This window comes from Punctularia strigosozonata, assembly GCF_000264995.1.
Source record: "Punctularia strigosozonata HHB-11173 SS5 unplaced genomic scaffold PUNSTscaffold_22, whole genome shotgun sequence".
NCBI classification, from domain to species: domain Eukaryota; kingdom Fungi; phylum Basidiomycota; class Agaricomycetes; order Corticiales; family Punctulariaceae; genus Punctularia; species Punctularia strigosozonata.
The window spans coordinates 1-24,526 of NW_006767454.1; the positions used below are offsets into that span (position 1 = coordinate 1).

The following is a 24,526-nucleotide window of genomic DNA, read 5'->3' on the forward strand; positions in this document are numbered from 1 at the left end:
ACAGGGATGTGACCCCAGCCAAAACGTTACAAAAGCGTGATAAAGCGTGATTATCCGCGACTATCGGACGGACGAGTGCTAGTTTTAGATGGGACGCAGCAGCGTGACATAGTAGGTGTGGGATCGCTTACATCATGTGATAGTATCAGTTCCGAATGTTATCCGTCGGTTTGCCGAGTTGCCGAAGTCAGCGCTGACTTGATAACAATCAGTTACATAATCGTATGGTCTACTGCACTTTGGTTTCTCTGCGTAATGACAGTTGCCGCATTTGGGTGGATTTTTGGGCGCTTATACGATAAGATAAGATAATAACTCCATACACACTGGCCGATCGATCGCCGATCAATCGTTATCCGGCCCGATCAACCGCTTTCCCATGACCCCCCCCCCCGGGGGAGTCGGAATGCGGCGCTTGGCGCCACTTTACTCACGTGAAAGGCTGGGTGAAATGGTGGGTATAGAGCCTAAATATGAGGTAAGGTCACTGCATGTAGCTATGTCCAGTGCAGCATGAGTGTATATGTATGTACAATTATTAAGCAATGTAATGCATTACACTACACTATCAATGTCCATCCCAGAACAACACAGCAGAAATACCGCATTGGTGGTCCCAACAGGGTGCGTACAAATACCTGCCCTGGATGCTGCTAAAAACTAGTCATTTCTGAGTTGGGACCCCGGACACCGCATGGAATAATATATTTATAACATTTGTAATATGGAAGTGATCAGCTGTCCTTATCCAGGGTGGTGGACAAATTTGCACTGCGGTGGACAATATCAGTGCTGCTGGACACATTCAAACAAGTCCACCTCGCGTGTCCCCAGACCGCAGATTGCTCCAGAGCCCACGTGTCCACTGCTGGGGGGCCTAGTTGGGGCCAACTTTTTGTTATCGAGTTGACCCTAAGTAGGGGGTGGAACAAGTAGCCCGAGGTGAGGGTACAATGTTGTAAGACCCTACGCGCTCCACGCGGCAGTCACGAAGCTGCGGGACAGAGATCAATAACCCCGCACGATGGGCGCCTTTCGTGCATATCAACACAGAAGCAATTCTACTATGCCATGCCGGGTTACTCAGCATTGACTCTGAATGTATGAAGTACACGATGTATCCACGGATCACCGCTTGATGAATCCTGCCAACTCCTTCTGCAGCTCACGCTGTCTCCGCGCCAGTTCCAGACTTTCAACGCTACGCATATCGTACACCACATCTCTCGTTTTGCCGAAGTAAACCTAGATCGTACGTGGGTATATTCAGCGAACTGTATAGGGAAAGCCGCGAAATGCGCAAGGGAAATTGGGTTCCGCGCTTACCTCCTGCAACAAATTCCGCATCTTGATCTCCATCTCCTCGATCATCTTGCCCGTGTTGGTGATATGAGACGACGAATCGTGAAGGGGCCAATCCTGCTCTGTTTGACGCGTCATGCTCCCGCTCAGCACCACGTCCCCGTCTCTTGTCCCGGCCGTCTTCGGGCCATCCTTCGACGCGGCCGCATCGCCCGTCTTGGTCGTCAGCTGGAGCATGATGGTCGACGTGAGTTTGTAATGTGCTTGCCGCCCGCGCTCTGCCGCTTCAAAGACGTGAATCGAGTCCCAAGAACCTGCAGCGTCGCCGGGTTCTGATGGATTTAAAACTGCGCACGCACGCACATAGACCATTAGAGACACGGTCACCAGGCGACGATGGAGTCGATCCCGTACCTTTCTTGAGTAACACGACACCAGCAAACCCTCCATCGTCGAGATCCCACAGAAAGACAGAAGAGACGCCGCCCTCGTAGTACATCTCGCGGTAGGTGTCGAACGCCTCGTTGGCCGTTATCTCGAGCTTGCGCAATTTGGGGGATGGGACCGTGCCATCGTCCAGTGGTGGATCGTACTCGTTTGACCAAGGCGACCTGGTTGAGACAAGCCGATTAGCTCCTCCGTTTCAGATGGCGTGAAATCGACGAGGGAATGAATCTCCAGGGACACGTTCGTTGGGAGGTCACTCACACTTGTAGACGCTCACCTATAGCTCTCGCCGTCGCGATTGTAGTCGCACGCGAGGTACTCCTTCCCCGTCGCGCGATCGGTCTTTAGCGTCAGCGGCTGGTCGACGCTGCCCAGCAGGTCGTCCGCGTAATCGGGACATATGCGGACGAGCTTGGCAACGTTTTCCTGGACGTTGGTCGGCGGCAGGCGCCGCATGAGGTCCAGCATAGAGTCGACCAGATCAGCCATGTCTAACGGTCCGAATGGTGGTGGTGTCGCGTCGTTGGGTCGAGAGAGGCGGAGATGGAGGATGCGGTCTCGAGCTCTCTCTCACGCCTCCATGTCAATGAGCTTTGCCCTACATGATCATCCTGACAGAACACGAGATCCTCTCGTACAAAACGACAAACGAAACGAAAGCGAGAACGCATATACCATCATATTGCATGGACCAAATAGACTAGCGATACTGATTAGAGCCTGAGGTTCAACACCCAATGATTATCGAACTCCTTCAGCCTCCATGTTCCATATCCTCAACACCCCGTCTTTCCCACCGGACACGACCCGTTTCCCATCCGGCGAAAACTCTACGCACCGGACGCCAAATTCGTGCCCTATTAAAGGCCCAACCACCGTTTCCCCCGTCGACGCGTCCCATATCCTGACGGTAAGATCGGACGAGCCGGACGCGATGTGCCTCCCCTCCGGTGAAAACGCCACGGAACTAACGATTTTGGTGTGCCCCTTCAAGGGTCCCAACAGCGTCGCCCCGGTGCGCACGTCCAGGACACGAACCGTGCCATTGCGATAGCCCACAGCCATGCGCTCGCCATCCATTGAGCATGCAATTGAATGGATAGTGTCGCCGTCGCATTGCGACGGCTCTGCGACGGGCTGACCCGTCTCGGGATCCCATATATGGATCCAGCCATCGTGGAGCACGGATACGACGTCGTCGAAGATGGGCGAGAAGCAGACAAATACCGGCGCCGCGCCCCCTCGCAGAGGTTCACGTATCGCGTTCCCTGTGTCCACGTCCCATAGTCGGATTGTCCCATCGAAAGAGCCCGAGACGACGTGCCTGCCATCATGCGAGAAGGCCACGGAGACTATGGTATGCGTATGCCCCAGAAGCGCTTGGCCAATCCTGCTTCCCGTTGCAGCGTCCCACAGTCGTACAGTCTGGTCGTCGGAGCCAGAGACCATGCGCTTGCCATCAGGCGAGAACGCAACGGACCTGACCCAGGCTACATGGCCTTGTAGTGGTTCGAGGATGGCGTCTCCGGTATCCGCATCCCAAAGGCGTATCGTCTCGTCTCCTGCCGCTGAGGCAATGCGGGAGCCATCGGGCGAAAATGCGACAGAGTATACACATGCGGTGTGTCCTTGCAGCGAACCCGCCGTGGCGATAACTAGGATAGGCGTCAATAGGTGTCACATTGGGTTTATGTCTCCTTACCGTGATCGACGCTGAGCAAGAGCTGCTGTTCGACCTCCAACTGGTAACCGTTTATACCGGACCTTGAAACCCATGCAGGAGCCTCCCAATCGATGGTCGCCAGATTCGCGTTGTGGGACTCCGCAGGAAATGTTTTGTCTTCAAACTCTATCAATACAGGATGGGATAGTGGACGAGGGTGACCCGGGATATTACCTGATGAAGCGGCCCAACCTACCTGAGTAAGTTCACGAGCTTGTAGTGCTTCCATGAGGGTCGATACGGAAGGTCGTAAAGAAGGTTCGGCATGCCAGCAAGCCTCGATCAAGGCCCAAAGGTAGTCATCGAGACCTAATTCGCGAGCATGCAGGGGACGTGAAGGTCGCACGCCCTCCTGAACTTTAAGAACCACCGTGTAGTCGCCCCGTACGTGATAGAACGGCATCCTGCCGTCGTACATCTGCGAAACGCGAACTGAACGAACGATACGCGCTAGGAAACCCACTTGTCGTACCTCCCAGGCAGTCATCCCGAATCCGTACACGTCAGTCTTCGTCGTTAGGACCTTGATCTCCATCCTCGGGTCCGATAATTCGGGAGCCATGTATCGTAAGGTTCCCCAATTCGAAGATGCCCCAGACGATAGAGCGAGGGAATGCGTCCCGAGCGCCGTCATGGCAAGACCAAAGTCGCTCAGACGGGCTCGGTGGCTGCTGTCCACCAGAACATTGCGCTGCGTGAAGCCATCAGCCGCGCATCGATGTGTTGCAATGAGTTCTCGGACTCACCCCCTTCATATCCCCGTGTATGACACCAACAGCGTGCATGTACTCCAAGCCACGGGCGACATCGGTGATCTACAGGATGGCTTCGTAAGCTTCTCGCACCGTGCGCAGATTTAAAACGCCAAACAAGTTGCAGGCGATTCGCTTGGGGGAAGCGTTCGAGGTAGGACATCACGTCCCCGTGCTCCATCCATTCCGACACGATGCAAAGATGATGTCGTGGGGACACTCCGAGGAAAGGGACGATGTTTCGATGCGACAGCCGCCTCCAGACTACAGCCTCCTTGCAGAAAACCTGGGCTATCTGGTCAGTAGTGTTGGTATGAAGGCACGGCGCAGGAAGTGCCGGACAGACCTGCTTGTATTTGGCACGATCTCCTGCATGCAATCGGAGAACTTTCAAAGCGACCGGCACGCCGTTGTGTTCGCCCCGCCAGACGTCCGAGAAGCCGCCGGACGAACATGGCTCTTCGTCGTCGGACTTGACAAGTCCCGACAACTCGTACGATGTCGGCAGGAGGCCGGTCTCTCCGCACAAGCTGCGCAGCTCGCGCAAGGCAGACCGATGTGCCCTATCGGTGCGAGATAGCGAGTCAAGACGCTGGTAGGTAGATAGGTCAACGCATGAGTAAAAGGACTCGAGCGCGGCTAATCTGGGCACCTGGTCAAGAAGATCTATGCGTGTCTGCAATGTTGAAGGTTGTCGCTCGATGATACTCTGCATGTCGATGCCGACTCAAGGCGGAGCGAAAGGACGAAGCCCGCAGACGCCATGATGGGAAAGGCTAAGGAGATAGAGCGCCCAACGTCAAGGCCAACATTTCCCAGGCGAGACTCGCTAATGCAGATACACGGCAGCGGCGCAGACGAAGACAGATATATGTTGTGCTCAGGCCACGCACGATCCAGTCAAGTCCGCGTCAATCTCGGGCTGCTATATTATCACAAGTATAAGATAGCCGGTTGAGGTATATATGCCCATTGCCATGGGCATTCGTCTATTTAATCAAATGCCCTCCTCCGGTAAACAACTTTGCAGGGTAACGTCGGCATCGTGATCATCGTCTACGGAAGCGAGACGTTAGCCACGTTGGCCGCCATGCAAACGGAACGTCACGTACGTGGTAGTTGTGTCCGGGCATCGGCTGTTCCATCCGAAGCTCGAGCTTGCGGATGAGCGTCGCGACGATGGTACCGAGCTGCAAATACGCGAACTGCTCGCCGATGCACCGATGCCTGCCCGCGCCGAAGGGCTGGTACGGGCTGTCCGTGCCCTTGCTCACCGCACCGAAGCCGTAGTCGACCTTCTCGCCCTTCTCGTCGTAGTACTCGTTGTACGCCTGCGCGGCGACGCCCTCCGGGTCGCTCCACCGGTAGGGATCCCACTTGAGCGGGTCCCGCCACGTCTTCGGATCGACCTGGGAGACGAGCGGAGAGGCGAGCACGAAGTGGCCCTTCGGGATCACGTACGTCCGGTCGCGGTTCTTGCCGGACGCGGGCGCAGCGAGTGTGGCGGGGACGGGCACGTCGTCGCGAACCTTGCGCATGATCGAGTGGATCGGCGGGTGCCGCCGGAGCGTCTCGCGGATGACGGAATCGAGCACAGGCAGCTCGCGCAGTTCGTCGTAGGTCATCGAGCGGAACTTGCCGTCGGGGCCCATGAAGTGCTTCACTTGCTCTTGGTAGAGCGCCTCGGCGACTTCGGGGTTGTTGGCGAGGTGGAGAACGATCCAGGAGCCGGTGGCAGACGAGGTGTGCTGGCCGGCCATGAGGAGCGCGATGAGGATGTGGGCGATTTCATGGTCACGCAGGGGGCGGCCGTCCTTGTACTTCTGGCTCATGAGCGCCGCGATCATGTCGTGTTCATCCTGGGCGGATCAGGCGCATCAGAGACATTGTGATGGCCTAGGTGCGCGAGACTCACCTCGTGGTTGGGATTCTGACGGCGCTTCTCGATGATGTCCGTGTAGTACTTGCTCATCTTGGCCTGTGCCCTGTCGCGTTTCCGATAGCTCTCCAGCGGCAAGTTGGGGAACATGAAATTGATTGGGGTGAATCCTCCATCCAAGTCAGTGTATAGCTGGGCGAACGTCTTGTCCAGGCCCTCGCGGACCTCCCGTCCTTGGAGCGTCCTCGAGGCGGTCAAGATAGTGATCTCGGCCAAGACCTTAGATACGTCGAACTGGCCCCATTCGTTGATGTCCCCGATTTGATAGGTAAGGAACTGGCCGTCGTGGTTCAGGAAGTTTTCGACTTCCTCCTCGATCATGCCGACATAAGCCTTCAAGTTATCCATCGAAAGGCCGACCTTGACGAATCGCTTCTGCTCCATGAAGACCTCATTAGGCACGTCGTAGACGACGTCCTTGCCGAACACGGGGGTGGTGAGGTGCTATATGGTCGTGTTAGGCGGGGCTTGATAGATAAACAGGGTGTTCGACATACAGTATACGCATCTTCTGCGTTGAAGGTCGTCGATTTGCCACCGAGAATGAAGTTGTTGCCCTTCGGCCCAAGTGCCACTGTCACACGTCGTCCAAGGAGAATGAAGGTAAACACGTCTCCATACTGCAAACCGAAGTCAGTAACGTTCGCGCATAGACATCCGGCATTCGTACCTTCTCCCTGCACTGAAAGAAGAAGCTCATGGGATCGTTCCCGTATGACGCAGCCGATCCAACGAAGGGTAACCAGTGGAACACCTCCGGAGGCAGAGACGGGTCGCGGGGGAGCAACTACATGCATCAAACCATTGAATATCCAAAACATTCAAGAGCATTAAGATTAAGCACGTACCAGTTGTCGCAACACGTTGATCACCACCGCGATGACCGGCAGGTTGATCGCGGCCAGCAGCAGCATACGCCCCGTAGAGACGCCCTCCCAAGTAAAGCCATTCCAGGACGTCGCGTCCGCGACCGCGCTCGTCGTTGCGTTCCACGACATCGAGGAGGACAAACGCAAGTGAAAGGATGGGAACCAGTGGGAACCAGCCGCGTTCCTTTTCTGCGTCCGAAAATTCCAAGTCGTGCGATGGGATACCGTGGGAATAACGGGTCCCATTTCGTCGGGCTTCGCCGCTCGCTTCGTATTGTCGCTCATGCCATTCGCTACTGCACATCTGGCCTTGACTAGGCTGATCTCGGGGCGGGCTGGAGGGTACCATGATATGGCTAGCCTCTTGAAGGTTGTCGACGAGGAATTATCTTCACGTTGGTCAGCTCCGGCGGAACATGCTCTTGAGATCCCGGGCCTACAAGTTCTCACCACCGACGAGCATCCACGTATGCACACTCTATAACACTATCCCTTCTCGGCCAGATTGAGATTCAAGAACGGGGGTTTTAATCCCATATATTTGACTGTCTTCGCCAAATGATCAGGAGCCGTACGGCCGAAGAGATGAGGTTTGAAGATCGCACCGACTGCTCTCTGCATGAAGGACGTACGCTTCCAACTCCCTTCATTCTTGCAGATGTCGCGAGTGATCTGCCATGATTTTATTAGTTACCAGACTTTCTGAGTGTACGAAAGAGAGTTAATGCCCACCCGCCGTGTATTTGGCTGTGATCGCATCGATGGTCGTCGGAGATCAAGGCTGGAAGGGACGGTCTACGCTCGGCCCACCAATAGCGGTGACGAAGTGGACGTATTACTTGGTCAAAGTACCTGTGAGTGACACTAAGCTTAAACCAGCCGAGCTTTGATGGCAGCCTCTCCTCAGTTCCAAGTTACAGTTTGAGATGCGCGTACTGCTCGTGCCCACGATCAGATCGAAGCTCCTGTTTATGTACCCCTGACGTACCGCCTACATTCCGTCTACTTGTGCCAATTGAGGGCTAGCGTATTGATCTGCTTGCATTCAGATAACCACAATCTTCGGCCCCAACCCCACATAACTCCGCAAACCCTTGAGTGTGGTTCCGTTTTCTAGTGGTGTTCCGAATGATACATATCACCTGCGAGTACGCTCTGGCCGGTGCACGCCGCTCCCCAATTCCCGGTGAGTCTGCTCCATCCGGTGTACTTGCTCGACTATTCCAGGGTCTCCGTGATCTCAGCAGTAACATCAAGCTGCATATGCACAACGTCTTTCGGATCCTTCTCGCCAATTACTGCAACCGTTAGCCTTTGTTGCAACTTGCCATCACCACTTCGACCCCGGTGTCAATGACGTTGTTATGCACCGATAGCACCAGCACAGGCAGAGTTGCTTCCGGAACGAGAAGTGGTGCTCCGACTTCCGGTACAGCCATGCCCAAGGCTGTTCAAAGGCTGTCCGAATGCTGCGGGGCTCCAAAGCGCTCAGCCGCCACCCTGTGTCCACAAAAGGCTGTCGTGGTGCCGTCAAGGCAGTCCTATCGCTCAAGGTCAACGGTGTACGCTGACTTGGACGTTTGTATCCTGCTGCTCTTCCTTTGTGTACACGGTCTTCGATTACTTCATACGCTGCGCAGGCTGCATTGCTTCGGTATAACGGACTGATATGTGTCTGACAGGTCGAATAGAGTCACAGTCGCAGGATATGGACTAATGCGATGACCATGGCGAGTGTATGAGAAATCTACCGTGTACGCTATATATATATACGAGGATTCGCATAGAAGAGATGTGGATTTATACCGTTCTCCCCCTTCTTGATGGTTCCACTATGCGTCATGATGTCCGGTATCGACTTCTGGACACACGTAAGAGCGACTACTGCCATTGACGTATCTCGGGTCTGCCAGATATAAAAGAAGGGGTACGGTGGTATATGGCTGTCTTCACATCGAGCACCAGCCATTCTCTCCGAATATGTCTATAGCCCCTCCTAAATTTGATATTGGAACTTCACTTGGCCCACTACTCATCGGTGCACTTTGCACATCGGCACTGTACGGGGTAACCTGTATTCAAACTTTCGATTACTTGTACAAATTCTCCAAAAAACAACCATGGTCCAAGTTTTGTGTTAGGGCTCCACTGTATGCTCATATCAATACACTCACGGACACTCATTGTAGATCTGTGCAATGTGGCTCTTTGACACAATTCACATGATCATCATCTTCCATTTTATTTACTGGTTTCTTATCAGTAATTACTCCAACCCGTTCGCTTTGGCCAAACCTGTATGGTACGTATACTCACCTTGACTTGCTTAGTTTATACTCAAATTTACCTCACTTCTAGGAGCTTCAGAGTATGCCTCTTTCAGACCGCCGGTACCATAATCAAGATTGATTTGACACATTTCATTTCATTTCATGCAGATGATTGTTGGAATTACAGTGCGTTCAGATTATTCATGCCAGGCAGGCATAATCCGAGCCCCCTAACCTTGCTAGGCGCTGTGCGACCTGCTCGTGAGAATCATGTACCTCAAGCGAGTGTGGATCCTGAGTAAAGGAAATATTTTGATTACAACGTGCATTGTATGTGTCCATTCATGTGGAATAATCTACAGCCATGACACTGTAGTTCCAGATCTTGTTCGCTGTCATAGACATCAGTACGTGCCCATAAGTAACCCATCGGTGTCGAACCATTGAATCTTACGTATTCAACAGTTAGCGCACTTTGTATGTTTTTTTCATGAGCTCCAACGCTGTACAAGTACAAAGCTAATATTTCCGACAGTTGTTACAATCAAACCGTACGATTACAAGCTTACTCCTTGTGTAAATGGAACATCATCGGATGACACACGCTCTAGATACGTGGATTCGTCCGCAGCGGATGCGGCGGCGGTTCGACGTTCTACTTCCGTACGCTTTAGCGCCGACGCTATGGCACAGAAATGACGATTGTACTGTTTAGGTCTCGATTTATGTCAATTTCGCCGCCGTACTCGGTGCAGACCTCATCATCGCGCTGTCTCTATCCTGGTACCTTTGGCATGCGAGGTAATAAGTTGCTGTAACTCCTACATCGAGTTGCAGGCTGATTTTGTTTGCACAGGACTGGTTTTAGAAGGTATGCTGAGGTCAAAAGAGATACAGTTGGTCTGTGCGGTTCATGACATTCACGACAGGACTGACACCTTGATCAAATTTCTATTGGTTTATGTCATAGGCACTGGGTTACTGACCGTGTTCGTGTGAAAATTTCCTTATCCACGGCGATATTCTGTAGCTGACGCTGTATCAGGGCGGTCAACGTTGTTACCGTTGGTATCGTGAGTAGACCTAGCCCAAGTACAGCTCATATAATCTGACGTTGACTCGTGGCCGAGCAGTACATAGCTTTGCCGACGAACTATACCTATATGGCCATCTACTTGCTCTTGCCAAAGCTTTACATGAATAGTCTGCTCTATAGGTATTGACACAATTCTCGATGATGCCTGACCCAATCTGAGTATCGCTTGCCAGCTTGAATGCTCGCGACACGCTGAAGGGGAACACAGATGGCATCATATCCGTACATCTATCCCAGCTTCGAGGTTCAGCTCCCCAGAAAGAGACTTCTGGAGGAAACGGCGATCATGACTCCGACGTCGAGAGAGGCTCAGATATACCAACCTTCGACATCAGTGCAAAATGATGGAACTAGGTATCGTGGCTGCTAAGCAACATGCTTATATCGCCTACAAACTCTCAATGCAATTTTCACAATCTAATACGGTTGAATCTTAGCCTCGGTTGAATAATTTAACTGTGGAATGTCGAACCATCGTACTATCTAGCTCGACTTGCGGCCGCCCATGATGATTATATCATGGACTCTGACGAGATGGCGATGTTCCACGACTTCCTGGCAAGTTGGCTGCTCCCAGTGCCGGGCAGCGAAAGAATTGCAATTGTCAACTGCTCTACCCGGTTCTGTTGGCTTGCCGACAAAGACTGTATGCAGACGTTCCGAACGCTCCTTCGTTACGTGGTCATGCACAGTTCGTATGTCCGTTGGGCGAAATAACAGGGGTCCGTCAGAACACGCGCTCTCGGTGATACACATGGCGACAAAGCATTGCTCGGTGGGGACGTGGGCGATGGCGCGGATGTCCATAAAAAGCATCAATCCTTCCTTTCTGGGGCAAATCATCGGTGCCCAGCCTCCTTCGATGTCCGGGGGAAGCCGAGTTTTATTATGGGTATGCGGTTGTATACAGGATCCCGACTCGAGGCTATCTGCTCTTGGGATGCTCGTCTTGTGCGATCCGATGGCCTGCGAAGCTGGTACAGTATTTGCTCATCTGAGCCGGGTGCCATGACCGACTGACCTCCACCCGTCAACGGGCGGCAAGCAAAGACGTAAATGCGCCTGTCCGATGAGCGGTGTTCTGGTCTCTGGTCGACGAGTATAAGAAGGTTCCCTTCATGACAGAATAATCCTCAGCGAACCCAGCTTCCTCTCTTCCGGGAGACCAGCTAAGGTCTCACTCACTTGACCGTCAATCGTCACAATGCTCGCTCCTCGCATCCTCTCTCTAGCTCTCTTCTACCTTGCCTTCGGGCTCGTCGCTCTCGCCAAGCCTGTCTCTCATGCTTCCGGCTTTTCGACCCCTGGCGAGGTTCAGAGTATCGTCAACGAGCTTAGAATCACGGTCAAGCCTCTGATCCAACAGATCGGTCAGTTGCTTCCCACTCAGGATAACCTACATACCTCGGCCTAACTCGTCTACCCAAGCTGCCTTGGGCAACCCCGCCAGCCCGGCCTCCGCTAGCCAGGTCGCCCCATACGTTCAGCGGATTACGAACGCCATCAACTCCGCGGCACGCTGTCGACTGCACGAGTGGCGTACGTGCAGCGCAGCAACCGGCTGTTCCGCTACCGGGACTTCGTCGGCAATATACCTACCTACCTACCTACCGCGTCGACCGCCATGAACCAAACGACCCCTGACACCGGCGCTGTCGAAGGCGCCGCCCTCGCTCAAGTGGCCCAAGCCATCTCTGCCATCGTCGGCGTAAGTCGTACTCGCATCGCCGAACCTCGCACGGTTTTGACGCCCTTATTTCCCGACCCGTAGGACTTGGTCGTCGCCCTCGACGACACCCTGGATGGCAAAACCGGCCTTATTCAGGATATCCTCGCCGACTTGGACACCGCCGTCGATGACCTACTCCTCGTCCTCGGCGTGATACTCGCCCTGTCTTGATGACATATGGAGAAATACGATCCAGGCGCCAACCTGTACCGCAAGCGAAATCCATGAGCGTCGAATAGGTCGAGGGCGTGTGGGAAAGGTCCTAACGGCTTCCAAGCGTCGCGGGCCGTCACTCAGCTGTAAGATCGATAAACGTTTCCTTTTCCATTCTGGCATACAGTGCTGAGGTCGTTTGATTATCCTCACGAGCATCGTCGGCATCCTCGAGAACCTCGGCTTCACGCTGACTCCTGCTGCCCTTGGCGCCTGAGATGTATTAATTGCCTTTCTGCCTGCTGAAAGAACCGCACGTTACTGTCTTTGTTCGATGTTCTTGTCCTAGCTAGTTGTGCGAATGTTGCATATTTTTCTTGGACGCGTAGCGCGACCACCTGAAGGTGAGCACAGACGGTGTAATATCTCCACATCTGTCCCAGCTCCGTACTCTGCGTCCTGCGCTGCACAGCTGCGTGACATTGTGTGCCCGAGCTCCTGGTCTCGAGAGAGGGGTACGTGTTATCTCGAGCTTGACGTTTGCGCCGGCGTCAAAGAGTGACTGGGAGATGCATCAGGATATCGGGGCAATGATAGGCAACATGTTGACCAGTAGTTTTTGGGTTGCGCACACAGTAGGATCGTAGAAGATGCAATCCGGATATTGGGATGTCATTTACAACCTACTGAGCTGGCAATGTCGAAGGACGAGGATCCCTGCAGATTTTTGCGGGGAGCTTGCTGAGTGTGACGACGGGCTAAGCCAGACTCTCAAGAGGCTCGGACGATAGACCGTTGTAAGTCTTTCGTTGAGCTGGGGCGAGAATCGTATCGTGCATAAGCATATCGTACACTACTCAGATACCTACAAGGCCGTAACATGTCGTTTTTTGTATTTTGGTCGAGCATACATGGTCCCTGTGGACCGGGCGAAAAGTAATTGCGGGACCGAGCCCGTGTGTTATACACTGTGAGTGTCACTCAGTCACAGCTATTTCCCACGCTTTGTCGAGCGTTCGTCAGATCTCCCACCCGTTCAGCATGTCCTGCGTTCAGAATCACTATCCTATCCACTGTCGAGGGCAGTGCATTATGCCTCCATGCTACGCTCCCCTATACAATCCCCGCTCATTGTCGGACCGGGAACAAGATCTCGAAGCCGCCTGCGAGTCGGAGGCAAAGATGACCAACTGGAGTCGACCCTGCTCACCCCCAACTGTACCGAACAAAGCCGATCGCAGCCAGTGCCAGGCTTATGATGCATGAGAAAATTTGAGGCATGGGCGCCGCTGATGAAGTTGAATACGCTTCAGATAGATCTATCCGAAGATCGAACGTGCTGGCAGTATCTGGCTTCACCAACACAGTTTTGGCCGCGAACACCCCGTGCAGCCCTGTGAGACAGTATATCACCCTGCGTAGGTCATTTATTCCCTGGACCGATCCTTGTTTAGCGCAACGTCGCCGTGTCAGGCTGTTCTGCCGGATCGAAGGCCTCCAAGAACTACAGCGCATCGCAGCGCTTGTACATTGCCATTGATCAGTTCCTCAGTTTCAGTTACGGACACCGCGTGTCACATGGTACGCAAACTCCAGCAGACCAGATTCATTCAAATATTCTGTATATCAGGTGCGTGAACGATCCCCGGCGGAATTGAAGTCTTCAGCATTCACTGACGTACGTTACAGCTTGCAAGGTACCTACTCAACCCTGTCTGAAGCCCCATTCGTGCGGTTGCACCCTATTCTCTCATGTATTCTATTCTTTCATGCTCAATCGAAGCGGCTGGTCTATATCAATCAACATCCTAGAAGAACCCGCCCAGTGCGTTCTCAGCAGACGGCACATTCATGGCTATGTAGGTGCGTTCTTGTCTCGTTTCACATATAAGAGACAGACTCAAGCCGTCCAAGTTGTTGCCGTGATTCTACCTTGCCTTGAGAATGGAAACTCTTCTTTCCAATATCCAGACCATCCTCGGCCCGCTCCTCGTCGGTGCACTCTGTGCAGCGGCGATGTACGGAGTCACCTGTATTCAAACAGTCCATTACTTATACAAACATTCCCGTGATAATCGGTGGTACAAACTATGCGTGGGTTGACTCGTCATCCGGGAAGCGAGGTCTAACGGCGGCTGCTGCCCTTTTCAGGTCTGCATGCTCTGGATGCTTGATACATTCCACATGTTCATGATATCCCACTTCACCTATTGGTTCCTTGTGAGCAACTATCTCAATGTCCTCGCGTTAGCAAATCCTGTATGGTGAGTGGATGTCGGTCGGATATTGACTTCGAGTATGAATAACCGCTTTCCAGGAGCTTGAGAGTGAGTGTATGTCTACTTCGATCTCGCGATGTGTCAATGATATGTTGGCAACGGCACGTAAAGATCATTGTCGGTGCATCCGTGAGCATGACGGCTCATATCATCTACTCTTATTGTCTTACGATAACCCTATATAGGCTCTTAACGATGTTCTCGTGCGCCTGCTGTTTGCGAAGCGGGTTTGGTTACTGAGCAAAGGCAACCTATTGATAACTTTATGCATCGTGGGCATTTTCTTCGCGGTCTCGCGTACTCGCTCACTTCACAGCAGTGTGCATTCTCGATCATGGACCTAGGTAAGTGGATGGCCCCCAGGATCATACATTCCGTACTAATCACACCATATTATCGCATATTAGCGAGCGGCATCGGTCAGTTATACTTACCACTGGTGTCTGTCCGGATCTCACAACTCCTTGTAGTACTCACAGTGAAAGCGTAATGCATTATAACGTGTAAAAGTGTTCTCCCTCTCACGAGACTAATTGTGCCCCTATAAGCTTCGGAAAGTCGGGTCAGACTGCCAATATCAGAAGCTCCGTTTCTGTACGTGGAAAGTTTGCTCGGTTCCGTGTCTTGCTGATGGACGCCATGCTTAGAGCACCATATACGTGAATTTTGTCAGTGTTATCGTGGCGGACCTAGTAATTGCCGCGTCGTTAGCCTGGTATCTCTGGCATGCCAGGTGACCCGGGTGTAATTCCTCACGACGTTCGATGTGCTAATATCTTCTTTCCTGCAGAACCGGCTTCAGACGGTGAGATGGGAATGAACTATGGCCCTGTATCGCGGTTCTCATGCTTCTTGTAGGACTGACAACCTCATTACCATACTTTTGGTATACGTGATAGGCACAGGCAAGTGTTGACATCATAATACTGTCGAAGGCAGTGCGGTCAAATAACCGTGACACACACCGAAAAACAGGATTCCTCACGGTGTTCGTTTCATATAGGATATTTTCCACTTGATTCTCATATCTCGATATTTCTCCCAGCGTTCTTTCCGTGGTCACCCTTGCTACTGTATGTTTCAGAATGTTCACGACGTTGATATGAGCTTCGCTGACCAAAACCGACTGACTCCGCAGTACACGACGTTGCCGAACAATTATGTCTACTTCGCAGCTTATATGTTGATGCCCAAGGTCTACTTCAACTCTCTGTTGTATAGGTATGAAATCTACAGGTCCCGTCAGATCCTCGTTCCTGACTTAGTTTATGCTTAGCTTGAATGCTCGCGACATGCTCAGAGACAACACAGACGGAATCATATCTGTTCATTTGTCCCAAATTCGTAGGCCGTCTCAACCAGAAAACACCAGTGGAACCTGTGTTAGCACCTTTGGCATCGAGAGGAGTCCTGGTTTTGTTAATTCCGCCGACGTCAAAGAATAAAGGCGTTCAGTATCAATTTTTGTAGTCCCTCCGTATACGCACTAGCACAACAACACAAACGTGACTAAGCGGAAAGCGCATAAGATGCCTCTATAAATCTGTGATTGCATGAGTACAATCTCTGCCGATTGCATCTTAAAAAGTTGAGCACTCTGAGAAAAGAATGCGCTTCAGGAACTACCCTCTCATGCGTTGTCTACCAAAGACAGTTACATGCCAGTGAGAAGATTGATTCATCGTCTGCTGAAGGTTCATAGTTGGACTCATCACCGTACACGCACTTCATAGGACTGGTCTAACATCCTCTTCTTGTATATCGTCGTGCCAATGAACTAGGTATATGAGGCCACCTATATGTTGATGCCCAAGCTATACCTTAGACTCTTACCCGCTCGTGAAAATGCGTCCAATTGAGGCATGTTCACATCATGACACGACGATACACGACTTTTAGCTGTTATGCGCCAAGGGCTTGAGGTACAGTACATCTGTGGCGCGTGGTGAAATCAAGATGTTGGCCCGCATTTCCGGTCTTCATCTCTGGCTCCCCAAGCGTAGACACGACCTGCACGTTCAAAAGTTGCGAGCCCCCACGGGGCTGCGGGCAATGCGTACTTAGGAGGAACTTACTCCCTGCATCAGAATGCATTAGCACTAGCTCATGCGCCGGGCATTTTACCTGAGTTAAGGCTGTTGAAGTGCTGCTGCGCATTGGAGCGCCGGTACGTCGCCCTTGATCGTATCGCAGGTCGGTGGAAGGCTGCAAGTACGTGAGGCCAGTATGTTTCTCTTCGAATATGCCGATGTCCTCAGCAAACACCAATGTCCGTTGCACATTCCGTAAAATACCGACGACATATACTCAACCTTTTGCAATCTCCCTTCTTCCAGATCCAATGTATTCTATATTTCATGATCCGCAATCAATCAGCATCGCAGATTACTGCACAGTGCCATGCTCACGCTGCCTTATCGTCACGGGCTTGCTTCAGCCTATGAGGGTGACCCATTCCTTGTCGACCTTGTCAAGGGATCTCCCTAAGTTCTGAACCATTCTCGGTCTGTTGCTCGTCGGCGCACTCTGCGCGACAGCGCTGTACGGGATCACCTGTCGCCAAACTCTCGTATAAAAACTCTCGCGACGATCGGCGGTACAAACTTGGTCTCCTGGGTAACTTCACCCGGGTTAGGCGCGACATAGGCTCTCCTAAGTTTCATTCACGCATCGCTTCATAGTACCATGCTGGAGGCGAGAGCCTTCCCGGCTCGCGCGATCTTTTCTCATCCTCTCATCCTACGCTGCCTGCGCCAACCTTAATCTCTCGGTTTCCCTGAGCCATTCACTAGCAGCCTTGATTTCTGCTGCCTGGTTCTCTGTGGGATAAGGCATCGCCCGTGGAAGAGGGATCGTTGCTGATATGGATACCCATTCTACCCATATGTATAGCTGTGGAGACTTGTCCTCGGAGCATCATTGTCGCTGTGATGATCCGTGATTCTCCCTTCACTCGCAGAGGATTGGGAGCAGTGCTCGGAGCTTCGAAGGTTTCGTAATGGCTTCCATCAATTGGGTACGTCTACAGCCTCATACACAAGGCTCGTAGGTTCTATCAAAATGCACTGGTATTGCACCGATGTAGACACGATCGCTCCTCAGCGGTAGTCATCGGAAGTCTACTCAAGTACTATTATTAACCGAGAACCTCGAGCAGAATACCACGCGACGTCCCGTAGGACTGCACGAAGACTGATTTCGCCATTTCCAGCGACGGCACAGTTTCAATATAGCAGCATCATCATAGAATATGTTACTTGCCGCCAGGAGCGTCCTCGAAGCCTCTGATATGCCGATGTAGCCCGCTGTATAAATAGCCTCGAAGGGCCACGATCGTTCCGTCAACGCCATGGATAACTCCATGAGGATCGCAGAATGGTAGATTCAGTACGTGTGATTGTCGCTGTATGCTCAAGACACTTACAGGAGAGAAACCTGATACTGGGCGGATAATAGACTTAGCGTAAGTACTCTATCGCGTTGGGCACTAAGGTTCCATATATGAAACCTTATCCATTGCCATCTGATCTGTGACCTCAGAAGGAACTCTGTCAGCACAGCATATTATATATTTGAATGAACCCTCGACACCCAGCCTGCAAGGCATGTCGTAACGATGGATGAACTACATATACAGCTGTAGCGTTGAACACTCCTCGGCCTATGTCGATGATCGTCCCGACAATGTCTGCTGGAGCTCCCAACCTTGACCTCATACTTAGCCCATTATTAATCGGTGCACTCTGCGCGTCCGCGTTGTACGGAATTACCTGCATTCAAAGCTTTGACTTTCTCTAAAAACACTCGAGCAAGCATCCACGGTTTAGGTTCTGTGTAAGTACATGCGTCACCAGAGTGATATATATCATAACGGTGAATTTATTAGGTATGCGTGTTATGGATTTTCGACACCTTCCATACATTCCTTTTCGCTCATTTCACCTACTGGTTCCTCGTCACCAATTACTCCAACCCGGCTGGCCTCGTCCAAACAGTGTGGTGAGTACATATAGGTGAGAACGTCCGATATACGTCTCACCTCGCCATCACCAACGCAGGAGTCTCAGAGTACGCACATTTCCGATAGGCTCTTTAATAAGCGTGATACTTATGATATTCAGGTTGTGGTCGGAGTCACGGTAGGCGAAGTGTGCACTTCCAGGCAGGAGTTGACGGGATTATACCCCATCCTAGTCCTTGTGCGATGTTCTCGTGCGCATCATGTTTGCCAGACGAGTGTGGCTTCTCAGCAAGGGAAACATTACGATCACTGCAATCATTGTGAGCAATACATACGTCATTGTCATGTCGGTAACAAACTGTCTATAGGTCACATTCTCGGTCATGGATATCGGTGCGCTTTTCTCTCCGGTGCTCTGTGTGCCTTATCCTGATACCGTTCTTAGTTTGCGGCATAGGTGAGACGTGATACACTCCCAGCTGGGGTAATTACTCAACGGTACATAATCATCCTAGTGATCACAATCAAGGCGTACGCATACATCTTCAATACTGTGTCATAGTACATGCATGCTGAAGGAGCTTATCCTGGGTTGCAGGTTTGGAAAAGCGGGGACATCAATCGCAACTACCATCGCTGTATGCGCAAGTGACAGCACCAAAATCGCCTATCTAATGGAACCATTAGGCTCCCCTCTATGTGAGCTTCGCGGCCATCCTGGTCGCGGACTCGACGGTGGCACTTTCATTATCATGGTACCTTTGGCGGTCAAGGTAAGATCGCGACACCTCTATCCAAACTTGAGATTCGTGCCCTGACTTGTTTGACAACTCCTTTAGAACTGGATTCAAGAGGTACAGAACTATTTGAAATTGATATGCAACGTCTGACCCATGGGTTCGCAGAACTGATAATCTGATTACTATACTGCTCGTATACGTTGTTGGCACCGGTATGGTTAGCCTACCGATAACGCGCAGCACGACTGATGTCTTCGTTACTTACCAGGGCTGTTAACTACGTCCGTATTATATCTCATATCTCAACTACTATGAACTGCGATTCTAATCACTAACATGTCACACAGCCTTGACGCCATAATTGGACTCGTCGTCGTACGCGGAAACTATCACGAAATGTTCCCGGTGATAAGCCTAACGTCCTCTTTTCCTAGTATATCTTGGGCCCCATGAACTACGTCTATATGGCCACTTACATGCTAATGCCTAAGCTATACCTCAACTCATTACTCTACAGGTAAGAGATCCGACTTTAACCGATTCTATCTGACACCAGAATACTCAGTTTGAACGCCCGGGACATGGTGAAGGGAGACTCAGATGGTATAATATCAATCCATCTATCCCATATTCAAGAGAGGTCATCTACTGCAAACACGAGGCGCGTCTATGACTCTGCATCCGACGCAGAGAGGGCATCAGTCATTCCCACTTTTGACCTCCGGGCGAGCGCGAAAGAGGTGGACCCACCATCGCCGAACCAGAAAGTGTGAAGAGCACGAATCTCAACATGGCATACTAGTGAATCGTACGTCCTTATCTCTGGTCTTGTATGACATAAGTAGACCACCACGAAGTTTTGCTTGCTGTAGCGAAGGCAAAGGTTAAAAGCGAACTTGAATACGGTGATCTGTTCACGGGTGCAACCTGGGGTATATCTCGCAGTATACAATAGCTAGTGCACTATGTTCAAGTAGCATCTTGGTAATATAGAGATGACGCAGCGAACACTTTGGCGAGGATAAATACGAGGTCAAGCCTTGGCGTCGGTGAGCTCTTGGCTTCCAGGGCATTTCCCACGCCTTCTCGACCGCTTCGTCAGATGCGGTAGAGACGCGCATCTTCACTCCTTTAGCATCCTTCATCCCCATCCACCTTTCCTATACACCGTTGAGGGCCGTGCACAATGCCTGCACGCTACGCTCCTCTACCGAACCCTCGCTCTCTTCCAGATCGGGAGCAAGAGCTCGAAGCCGCCTTCGAGTCGGACGGTGAAGACGACCAACTAGAGTCGACCCCGCTCACCCGCAACCACACCGAGCAAAGCCGTTCGCAGCCCGCTCCGGGCACGTACGACTTCGAGAGGGACTACGACTACGACCGCCCGCCGCCAGGTTCGCCGCCGCGCCCGGCCGACACGGCGCTCCCCAACGCGATCGGCAACTCCAACGGGCTCGTGCCTGACGACAACGCCGTAGCGCGGCCCCGGCCGCCCCGCCCGTCGTTCTTCCGCAAGGCCGTCGGTGCGCTGCTGCCGACGCACTACGCGCGGGTGCCCGCGAGCGAGGAGGAGGCGGGCAGGTCGGGGCGGGTGATAGGGGGCGGTGTCCAGAACGACGGCGTGTTCGCGAACGTGACGGCGAAGCCCGGCCGCCAGGTCCCGGTGACCAACGAGCAAGGGGACGTTCATATGGTGCCGGAGGAGGCGCAGAGGGATGCACCTCCCGTACGTTGGTTTTCGTTGAAACGCTCGTATCATGTCGCTGACAAAGATCAGTCTTACGCGTCTGCCCAAGCTGATGCCGTGCCTCCGTACTGGGAGACGACGGTCCTGGCCCCTGGATCGGGCTTCGGAGGCGAGATGATTGTCGAGGATCTGCCCGTGGGCTCGTTGGCGACGTTCGTTGTCAACTGCTTCATCTCGTTCTTCTTCCAATTCGTCGGCTTTGTGATGACGTATCTCCTGGTACGTTGTTTTTATCCCGCTGATCGAGGTGCTAAGGCTGAAGGGGCTTTTACCTTGCTAGCACACTAGCCATGCCGCAAAGTAAGTGTTATCGATCGGCTTGTATGTGTGCTCCTTGCTCATGGACACCATAACCTCCAGGTTCGGTTCTCGTGCAGGCTTGGGCTTGACGATGATCCAGTTCGGCTTCTACTCGCGCAACCAGCAGATGCCAGTGATGGAGGACGACACCCAGACGACCTTCATAGGCATGGGCACGTCCATCAACGGCACCTGGCCCCCCGACGGCTCCGACGTGCAGCTTCCCGACGCGACGCCCGAGCAGTGGAAGCAACACTGGATCAGCACCCGTGAATGGCTCTCCTTCCTGCTCATGACCGTCGGTGCGTACAACGTGCTCCCTGGAGACCACTCCTCATCCCATGTCTTACGATATCGCTTTCCCAGGCTGGTTCCTGCTCCTGACGTCTCTTGTCGGTTTCTGGCGCGTCAAGCGCTGGGAGCTGTCCCTCGCCTCTACGCGACAGCCCGTCGTTAGCACCCAGGTCACCCCTGAAGACGAGCAAAGAATGCGGAACAACTTCCGGACCGCCTTCGCCGTTCACTTCGGAGACGAAGTGTCGGAGGAACAACAGGGCGACGACATGCCCGACGAAAGCGATATGTCCCCCGAGGCGCGCTTGGCGCGAAACCTGAGGGCGGCAGGATTCATATAGACCTATTTGTTACCTCAACAACGAGTCACTGCGATCAGAACTTGTCGTAGGTCTCAGAAACCGGACATTCTCTCGCGATATAAACCTCTTTGTAACATAGTATTTGTCGTCTCACCGTCGGTCTTTTCTGGATGTTGTCATCTTGGGTCGCTCCATTGATATTCGTAGACTTGCTGCCAGGGAGTCGTACACGCTCATGTTCGTAGCAGATAGTAAAGCGATTGGTAATATCCAACCGATGAGAGGACGCCTGCTGGCCGGCGAATGCCGAGCTGATCAGTACGCCGACTCCCGCCACCACCACTTCCCTACTGGTCTCCTGCAATGGCTGCGAACCACATAACAATCGAGCAGATGAAAGGCACGGTCATTTATCTCGTTCCAATTTCCTCTCCTAGCTGAACTCTGGCCTTCTTCTTTTCAATTTCGGTCTGTAGCCGTCCTGAAGGCTCGGGACGACCACGTTCGCGAGTCCTGGATTCGGGCCATGGAGCTCCGACTCATCAAGGAGCAGCTTGACAAATGCTACAAGGTCGAGGGCGTGAACCACAACGAGAACTGTCGGAGTTTGGTGGACAGGTATCTGGGTATGCTGCAGGAGAGCAGGGTGCGTGCGGCTTCGGTTCTCGGGAATATATGCGCGTTGCTGACCGGTGCTCTCTCGTATACAGGTGAAGGGGTACAAGAACGTAGACGTATGACGCGGTCGTTAGAGCGTTGTACTCTTGCGCAGGGTGCAAGACAGCGTGTCGACTTGTCTTATCTCCTCTCCTTGCGTGTTGCATGTCGGAAGGTCCCAAGCAACCCTCATTTACTTGTCCACGTTTTCTCCTCGATGGGTGCATATGCACAGAGCCGGAACGCGACCGCTCTGCTTAGCCTTGAGCTCCCTTATGAGTGGGTTCCTTCGCACATATATACATCTTGCCACCTCTCGAAGGATGATCCATTGCGGCCGTGCAAAAGTGAACATGCCGGAAGCGGGTAGCATTATCGGAGTGTACGAGCAACATAAATATATAACACGCGTAGAACCCCGTTTTGAGATAACCCTCCGCACCCTCTGGTCGATTATCTTCCCGGTGGACGCCGTCGCCATCGCCAGATTTCACCTACAAGTAGCCTAACAACTTTTTTTCTCTCATTTCCTCCTCGTGCTCCGCTTCTTCTCCGCGCCGCTCTCCGCGCCGCTGAGCTCGTCGCCACTCGTGACGTTCCCGCTCTTCGTCCGCTTCGTCGCTTTGGGCTTTTTGAGGTGGTGCTCCGGGATCCACTCCTCCTGGTAGCCGCCCGCGCCGGTCGCGGTCACCGCGACGGGCTCGCTCACGGCGGAAGTCTTCGGCTTGCGTGCCTTCTTGGTCTGCGGGACGAAGGAGACGTAGGCAACGTAGCCGAGCCCGCCGAGGATGGCGGTAGTGAAGATGTAGGTGAGGATGCTGGGGATCAGTTTGGACGTGTCAGTGAGGGAGGGAGGGAAGGACTGGAGAGGGAGGTTGGGGCGTACAGTTTGATGTCGAACCAGGACACTTCGGGTTCGACGACGGTGATGATGCCATCGTAGGCGTCGACTTGGTAGACCGTGCCCTGAACCAAGGTTCAGTCACAGTTCAACAGAAAGTTCGAGGAAATCGTACCTCGGCGGCATGTTGTAACCAGAGCTTAAGACGGTGGTCACCGGGCTGAGGATAGGAATGAGCGGGTGTACTTGTATCGGCCTGTGCGGTTGTTATACCTTGAACCTGAGCGTCACCACGCATCAGTACATATTTCGTGGTAGCGGAATGTAGCATACGCACTCGCTGTAGAAGGTGAAAGGAAGCTGGATCTTCGCGCCTTCAAGGAGCGGGAGACCATATGTTAGCTGTGACACCTGTTGTACGAGTCAATCTCCCCTCGGCGAATTAGAGTTTCAGCAACGGATTGCGCACGTTCTTAACCAGAGCACCAGATTCTGCGTGGTGGATCGAGCCCCCGGCGTTCAGCAGGGTGATGTTGTGCTCCGAGTTGTTCTCGATGAGGAGAAGCATCTTATTCCGCTCTCCGTTCACCACCTCTGGTCACAAACACAATATCAGTTTCTAGAACGATTTCGTACAAGAGGGAAAGCGCACGTCCGAAGACATTTTCCTCAGGGAAAGCGGCGTGCACGACCACCTCAGGTTCCGCAGGATCACCGAGAGGGGCTGCAAAGTCGCGCACATGAGCAGATGCGATCATGCAACAGTCCAAAAAACCGTACAGGCATTGACAGAGACAAGTGCCCCTGCAACCAGGGCCAAAATACCGAATATCGACTGGAAACGCATGAGGACCAAAGACCGTACGAAGAGAAGAGGATGTTACGGCGATTCGACGTGGCGCTCCTCCTCTTGGAGTGCAGAGCTGCACGTGATCCCGACATTGCTCTTTCACGAAGTCTTTAGTCCGAGTAACGTCCGCTAGCTCGCTTTCTTGCACAGAAAAAAGTGCACTATGTTACAGAGTCAAGGGTCTACGTATATGTGAGGTAGGCATGTATTTGTTGTGCGAGAAAGGGGCCTCCTCGGCATGAATACTTGCGCGTACTCTGCAATACGCCTAGGCC

At 52.7% G+C, this 24,526-nt stretch overlaps 8 protein-coding genes across 8 annotated transcripts; 3 read left to right on the forward strand and 5 right to left on the reverse strand.

The window, feature by feature from the left end:
* Positions 1–1,058: 1,058 nt before the first annotated feature.
* Positions 1,059–2,281, reverse strand: PUNSTDRAFT_55968 (F-actin capping protein beta subunit). Its single transcript, XM_007388911.1, has 4 exons — positions 2,027–2,281; positions 1,717–1,913; positions 1,327–1,649; positions 1,059–1,245 (listed from the first exon to the last, which is right to left on the reverse strand). The coding sequence occupies exons 1-4, from the start codon at positions 2,236–2,238 to the stop codon at positions 1,129–1,131; spliced, it is 849 nt and encodes a 282-aa protein (XP_007388973.1). The 5' UTR covers positions 2,239–2,281; the 3' UTR covers positions 1,059–1,128.
* A 209-nt stretch (positions 2,282–2,490) lies between these two features.
* PUNSTDRAFT_77682 (WD40 repeat-like protein) lies at positions 2,491–3,387 on the reverse strand (the record flags this gene model as incomplete). The annotated part of the gene is made up of 1 exon (XM_007388912.1): positions 2,491–3,387. A coding segment is annotated over one exon (897 nt), but the record flags the coding sequence as incomplete, so codon positions are not given.
* Positions 3,388–3,701: 314 nt separating this feature from the next.
* On the reverse strand, positions 3,702–4,777 carry PUNSTDRAFT_39437 (kinase-like protein; the record flags this gene model as incomplete). The annotated part of the gene is made up of 5 exons (XM_007388913.1): positions 3,702–3,890; positions 3,945–4,163; positions 4,219–4,287; positions 4,343–4,510; positions 4,571–4,777. Coding segments are annotated over 5 exons (852 nt in total), but the record flags the coding sequence as incomplete, so codon positions are not given.
* Positions 4,778–5,217: 440 nt separating this feature from the next.
* Positions 5,218–7,077, reverse strand: PUNSTDRAFT_77711 (cytochrome P450; the record flags this gene model as incomplete). Its single annotated transcript, XM_007388914.1, has 6 exons — positions 5,218–5,280; positions 5,337–6,083; positions 6,140–6,607; positions 6,661–6,783; positions 6,834–6,950; positions 7,012–7,077. 6 exons carry the CDS (start codon positions 7,075–7,077, stop codon positions 5,218–5,220), a joined length of 1,584 nt encoding a protein of 527 aa, XP_007388976.1.
* A 2,177-nt stretch (positions 7,078–9,254) lies between these two features.
* PUNSTDRAFT_139224 (uncharacterized protein) lies at positions 9,255–10,743 on the forward strand (the record flags this gene model as incomplete). Its single annotated transcript, XM_007388915.1, has 13 exons — positions 9,255–9,334; positions 9,391–9,400; positions 9,471–9,488; positions 9,546–9,632; positions 9,685–9,709; positions 9,768–9,779; positions 9,838–9,965; positions 10,018–10,103; positions 10,159–10,173; positions 10,232–10,291; positions 10,348–10,375; positions 10,436–10,518; positions 10,572–10,743. The coding sequence occupies 13 exons, from the start codon at positions 9,255–9,257 to the stop codon at positions 10,741–10,743; spliced, it is 804 nt and encodes a 267-aa protein (XP_007388977.1).
* A 3,481-nt stretch (positions 10,744–14,224) lies between these two features.
* Positions 14,225–20,033, forward strand: PUNSTDRAFT_77651 (uncharacterized protein; the record flags this gene model as incomplete). Its single annotated transcript, XM_007388916.1, has 10 exons — positions 14,225–14,374; positions 14,432–14,539; positions 16,293–16,325; positions 18,754–18,866; positions 19,102–19,168; positions 19,208–19,293; positions 19,360–19,374; positions 19,426–19,516; positions 19,695–19,777; positions 19,826–20,033. 10 exons carry the CDS (start codon positions 14,225–14,227, stop codon positions 20,031–20,033), a joined length of 954 nt encoding a protein of 317 aa, XP_007388978.1.
* Positions 20,034–20,415: 382 nt separating this feature from the next.
* PUNSTDRAFT_128632 (uncharacterized protein) lies at positions 20,416–22,178 on the forward strand. Its single transcript, XM_007388917.1, has 5 exons — positions 20,416–20,986; positions 21,038–21,226; positions 21,288–21,307; positions 21,368–21,609; positions 21,674–22,178. The coding sequence occupies exons 1-5, from the start codon at positions 20,447–20,449 to the stop codon at positions 21,940–21,942; spliced, it is 1,260 nt and encodes a 419-aa protein (XP_007388979.1). The 5' UTR covers positions 20,416–20,446; the 3' UTR covers positions 21,943–22,178.
* Positions 22,179–22,233: 55 nt separating this feature from the next.
* On the reverse strand, positions 22,234–24,259 carry PUNSTDRAFT_93696 (uncharacterized protein). Its single transcript, XM_007388918.1, has 9 exons — positions 24,182–24,259; positions 24,054–24,125; positions 23,871–23,995; positions 23,735–23,812; positions 23,577–23,624; positions 23,447–23,526; positions 22,614–23,378; positions 22,380–22,549; positions 22,234–22,303 (listed from the first exon to the last, which is right to left on the reverse strand). The coding sequence occupies exons 1-7, from the start codon at positions 24,246–24,248 to the stop codon at positions 23,084–23,086; spliced, it is 765 nt and encodes a 254-aa protein (XP_007388980.1). The 5' UTR covers positions 24,249–24,259; the 3' UTR covers positions 22,234–22,303; positions 22,380–22,549; positions 22,614–23,083.
* Positions 24,260–24,526: the final 267 nt, after the last annotated feature.

Excerpts from the sequence above, each read along its gene's own strand:
- PUNSTDRAFT_55968 (XM_007388911.1), bottom strand. The coding sequence starts at position 2,238 with ATGGCTGATCTGGTCGACTCTATGCTGGACCTCATGCGGCGCCTGCCG. Across the intron at positions 1,650-1,716 it reads TGTCGTGTTACTCAAGAAAG|TTTTAAATCCATCAGAACCC; the intron begins GTACGGGATCGA and ends GTGCGTGCGCAG. Across the intron at positions 1,246-1,326 it reads TGCGGAATTTGTTGCAGGAG|GTTTACTTCGGCAAAACGAG; the intron begins GTAAGCGCGGAA and ends CGTACGATCTAG.
- PUNSTDRAFT_128632 (XM_007388917.1), top strand. The coding sequence starts at position 20,447 with ATGCCTGCACGCTACGCTCCTCTACCGAACCCTCGCTCTCTTCCAGAT. Across the intron at positions 20,987-21,037 it reads CGCAGAGGGATGCACCTCCC|TCTTACGCGTCTGCCCAAGC; the intron begins GTACGTTGGTTT and ends GACAAAGATCAG. Across the intron at positions 21,308-21,367 it reads CACACTAGCCATGCCGCAAA|GTTCGGTTCTCGTGCAGGCT; the intron begins GTAAGTGTTATC and ends CATAACCTCCAG.
- PUNSTDRAFT_93696 (XM_007388918.1), bottom strand. The coding sequence starts at position 24,248 with ATGCGTTTCCAGTCGATATTCGGTATTTTGGCCCTGGTTGCAGGGGCA. Across the intron at positions 24,126-24,181 it reads ACTTGTCTCTGTCAATGCCT|CCCCTCTCGGTGATCCTGCG; the intron begins GTACGGTTTTTT and ends GCGACTTTGCAG. Across the intron at positions 23,527-23,576 it reads GGTTACAACATGCCGCCGAG|GGCACGGTCTACCAAGTCGA; the intron begins GTACGATTTCCT and ends ACCTTGGTTCAG.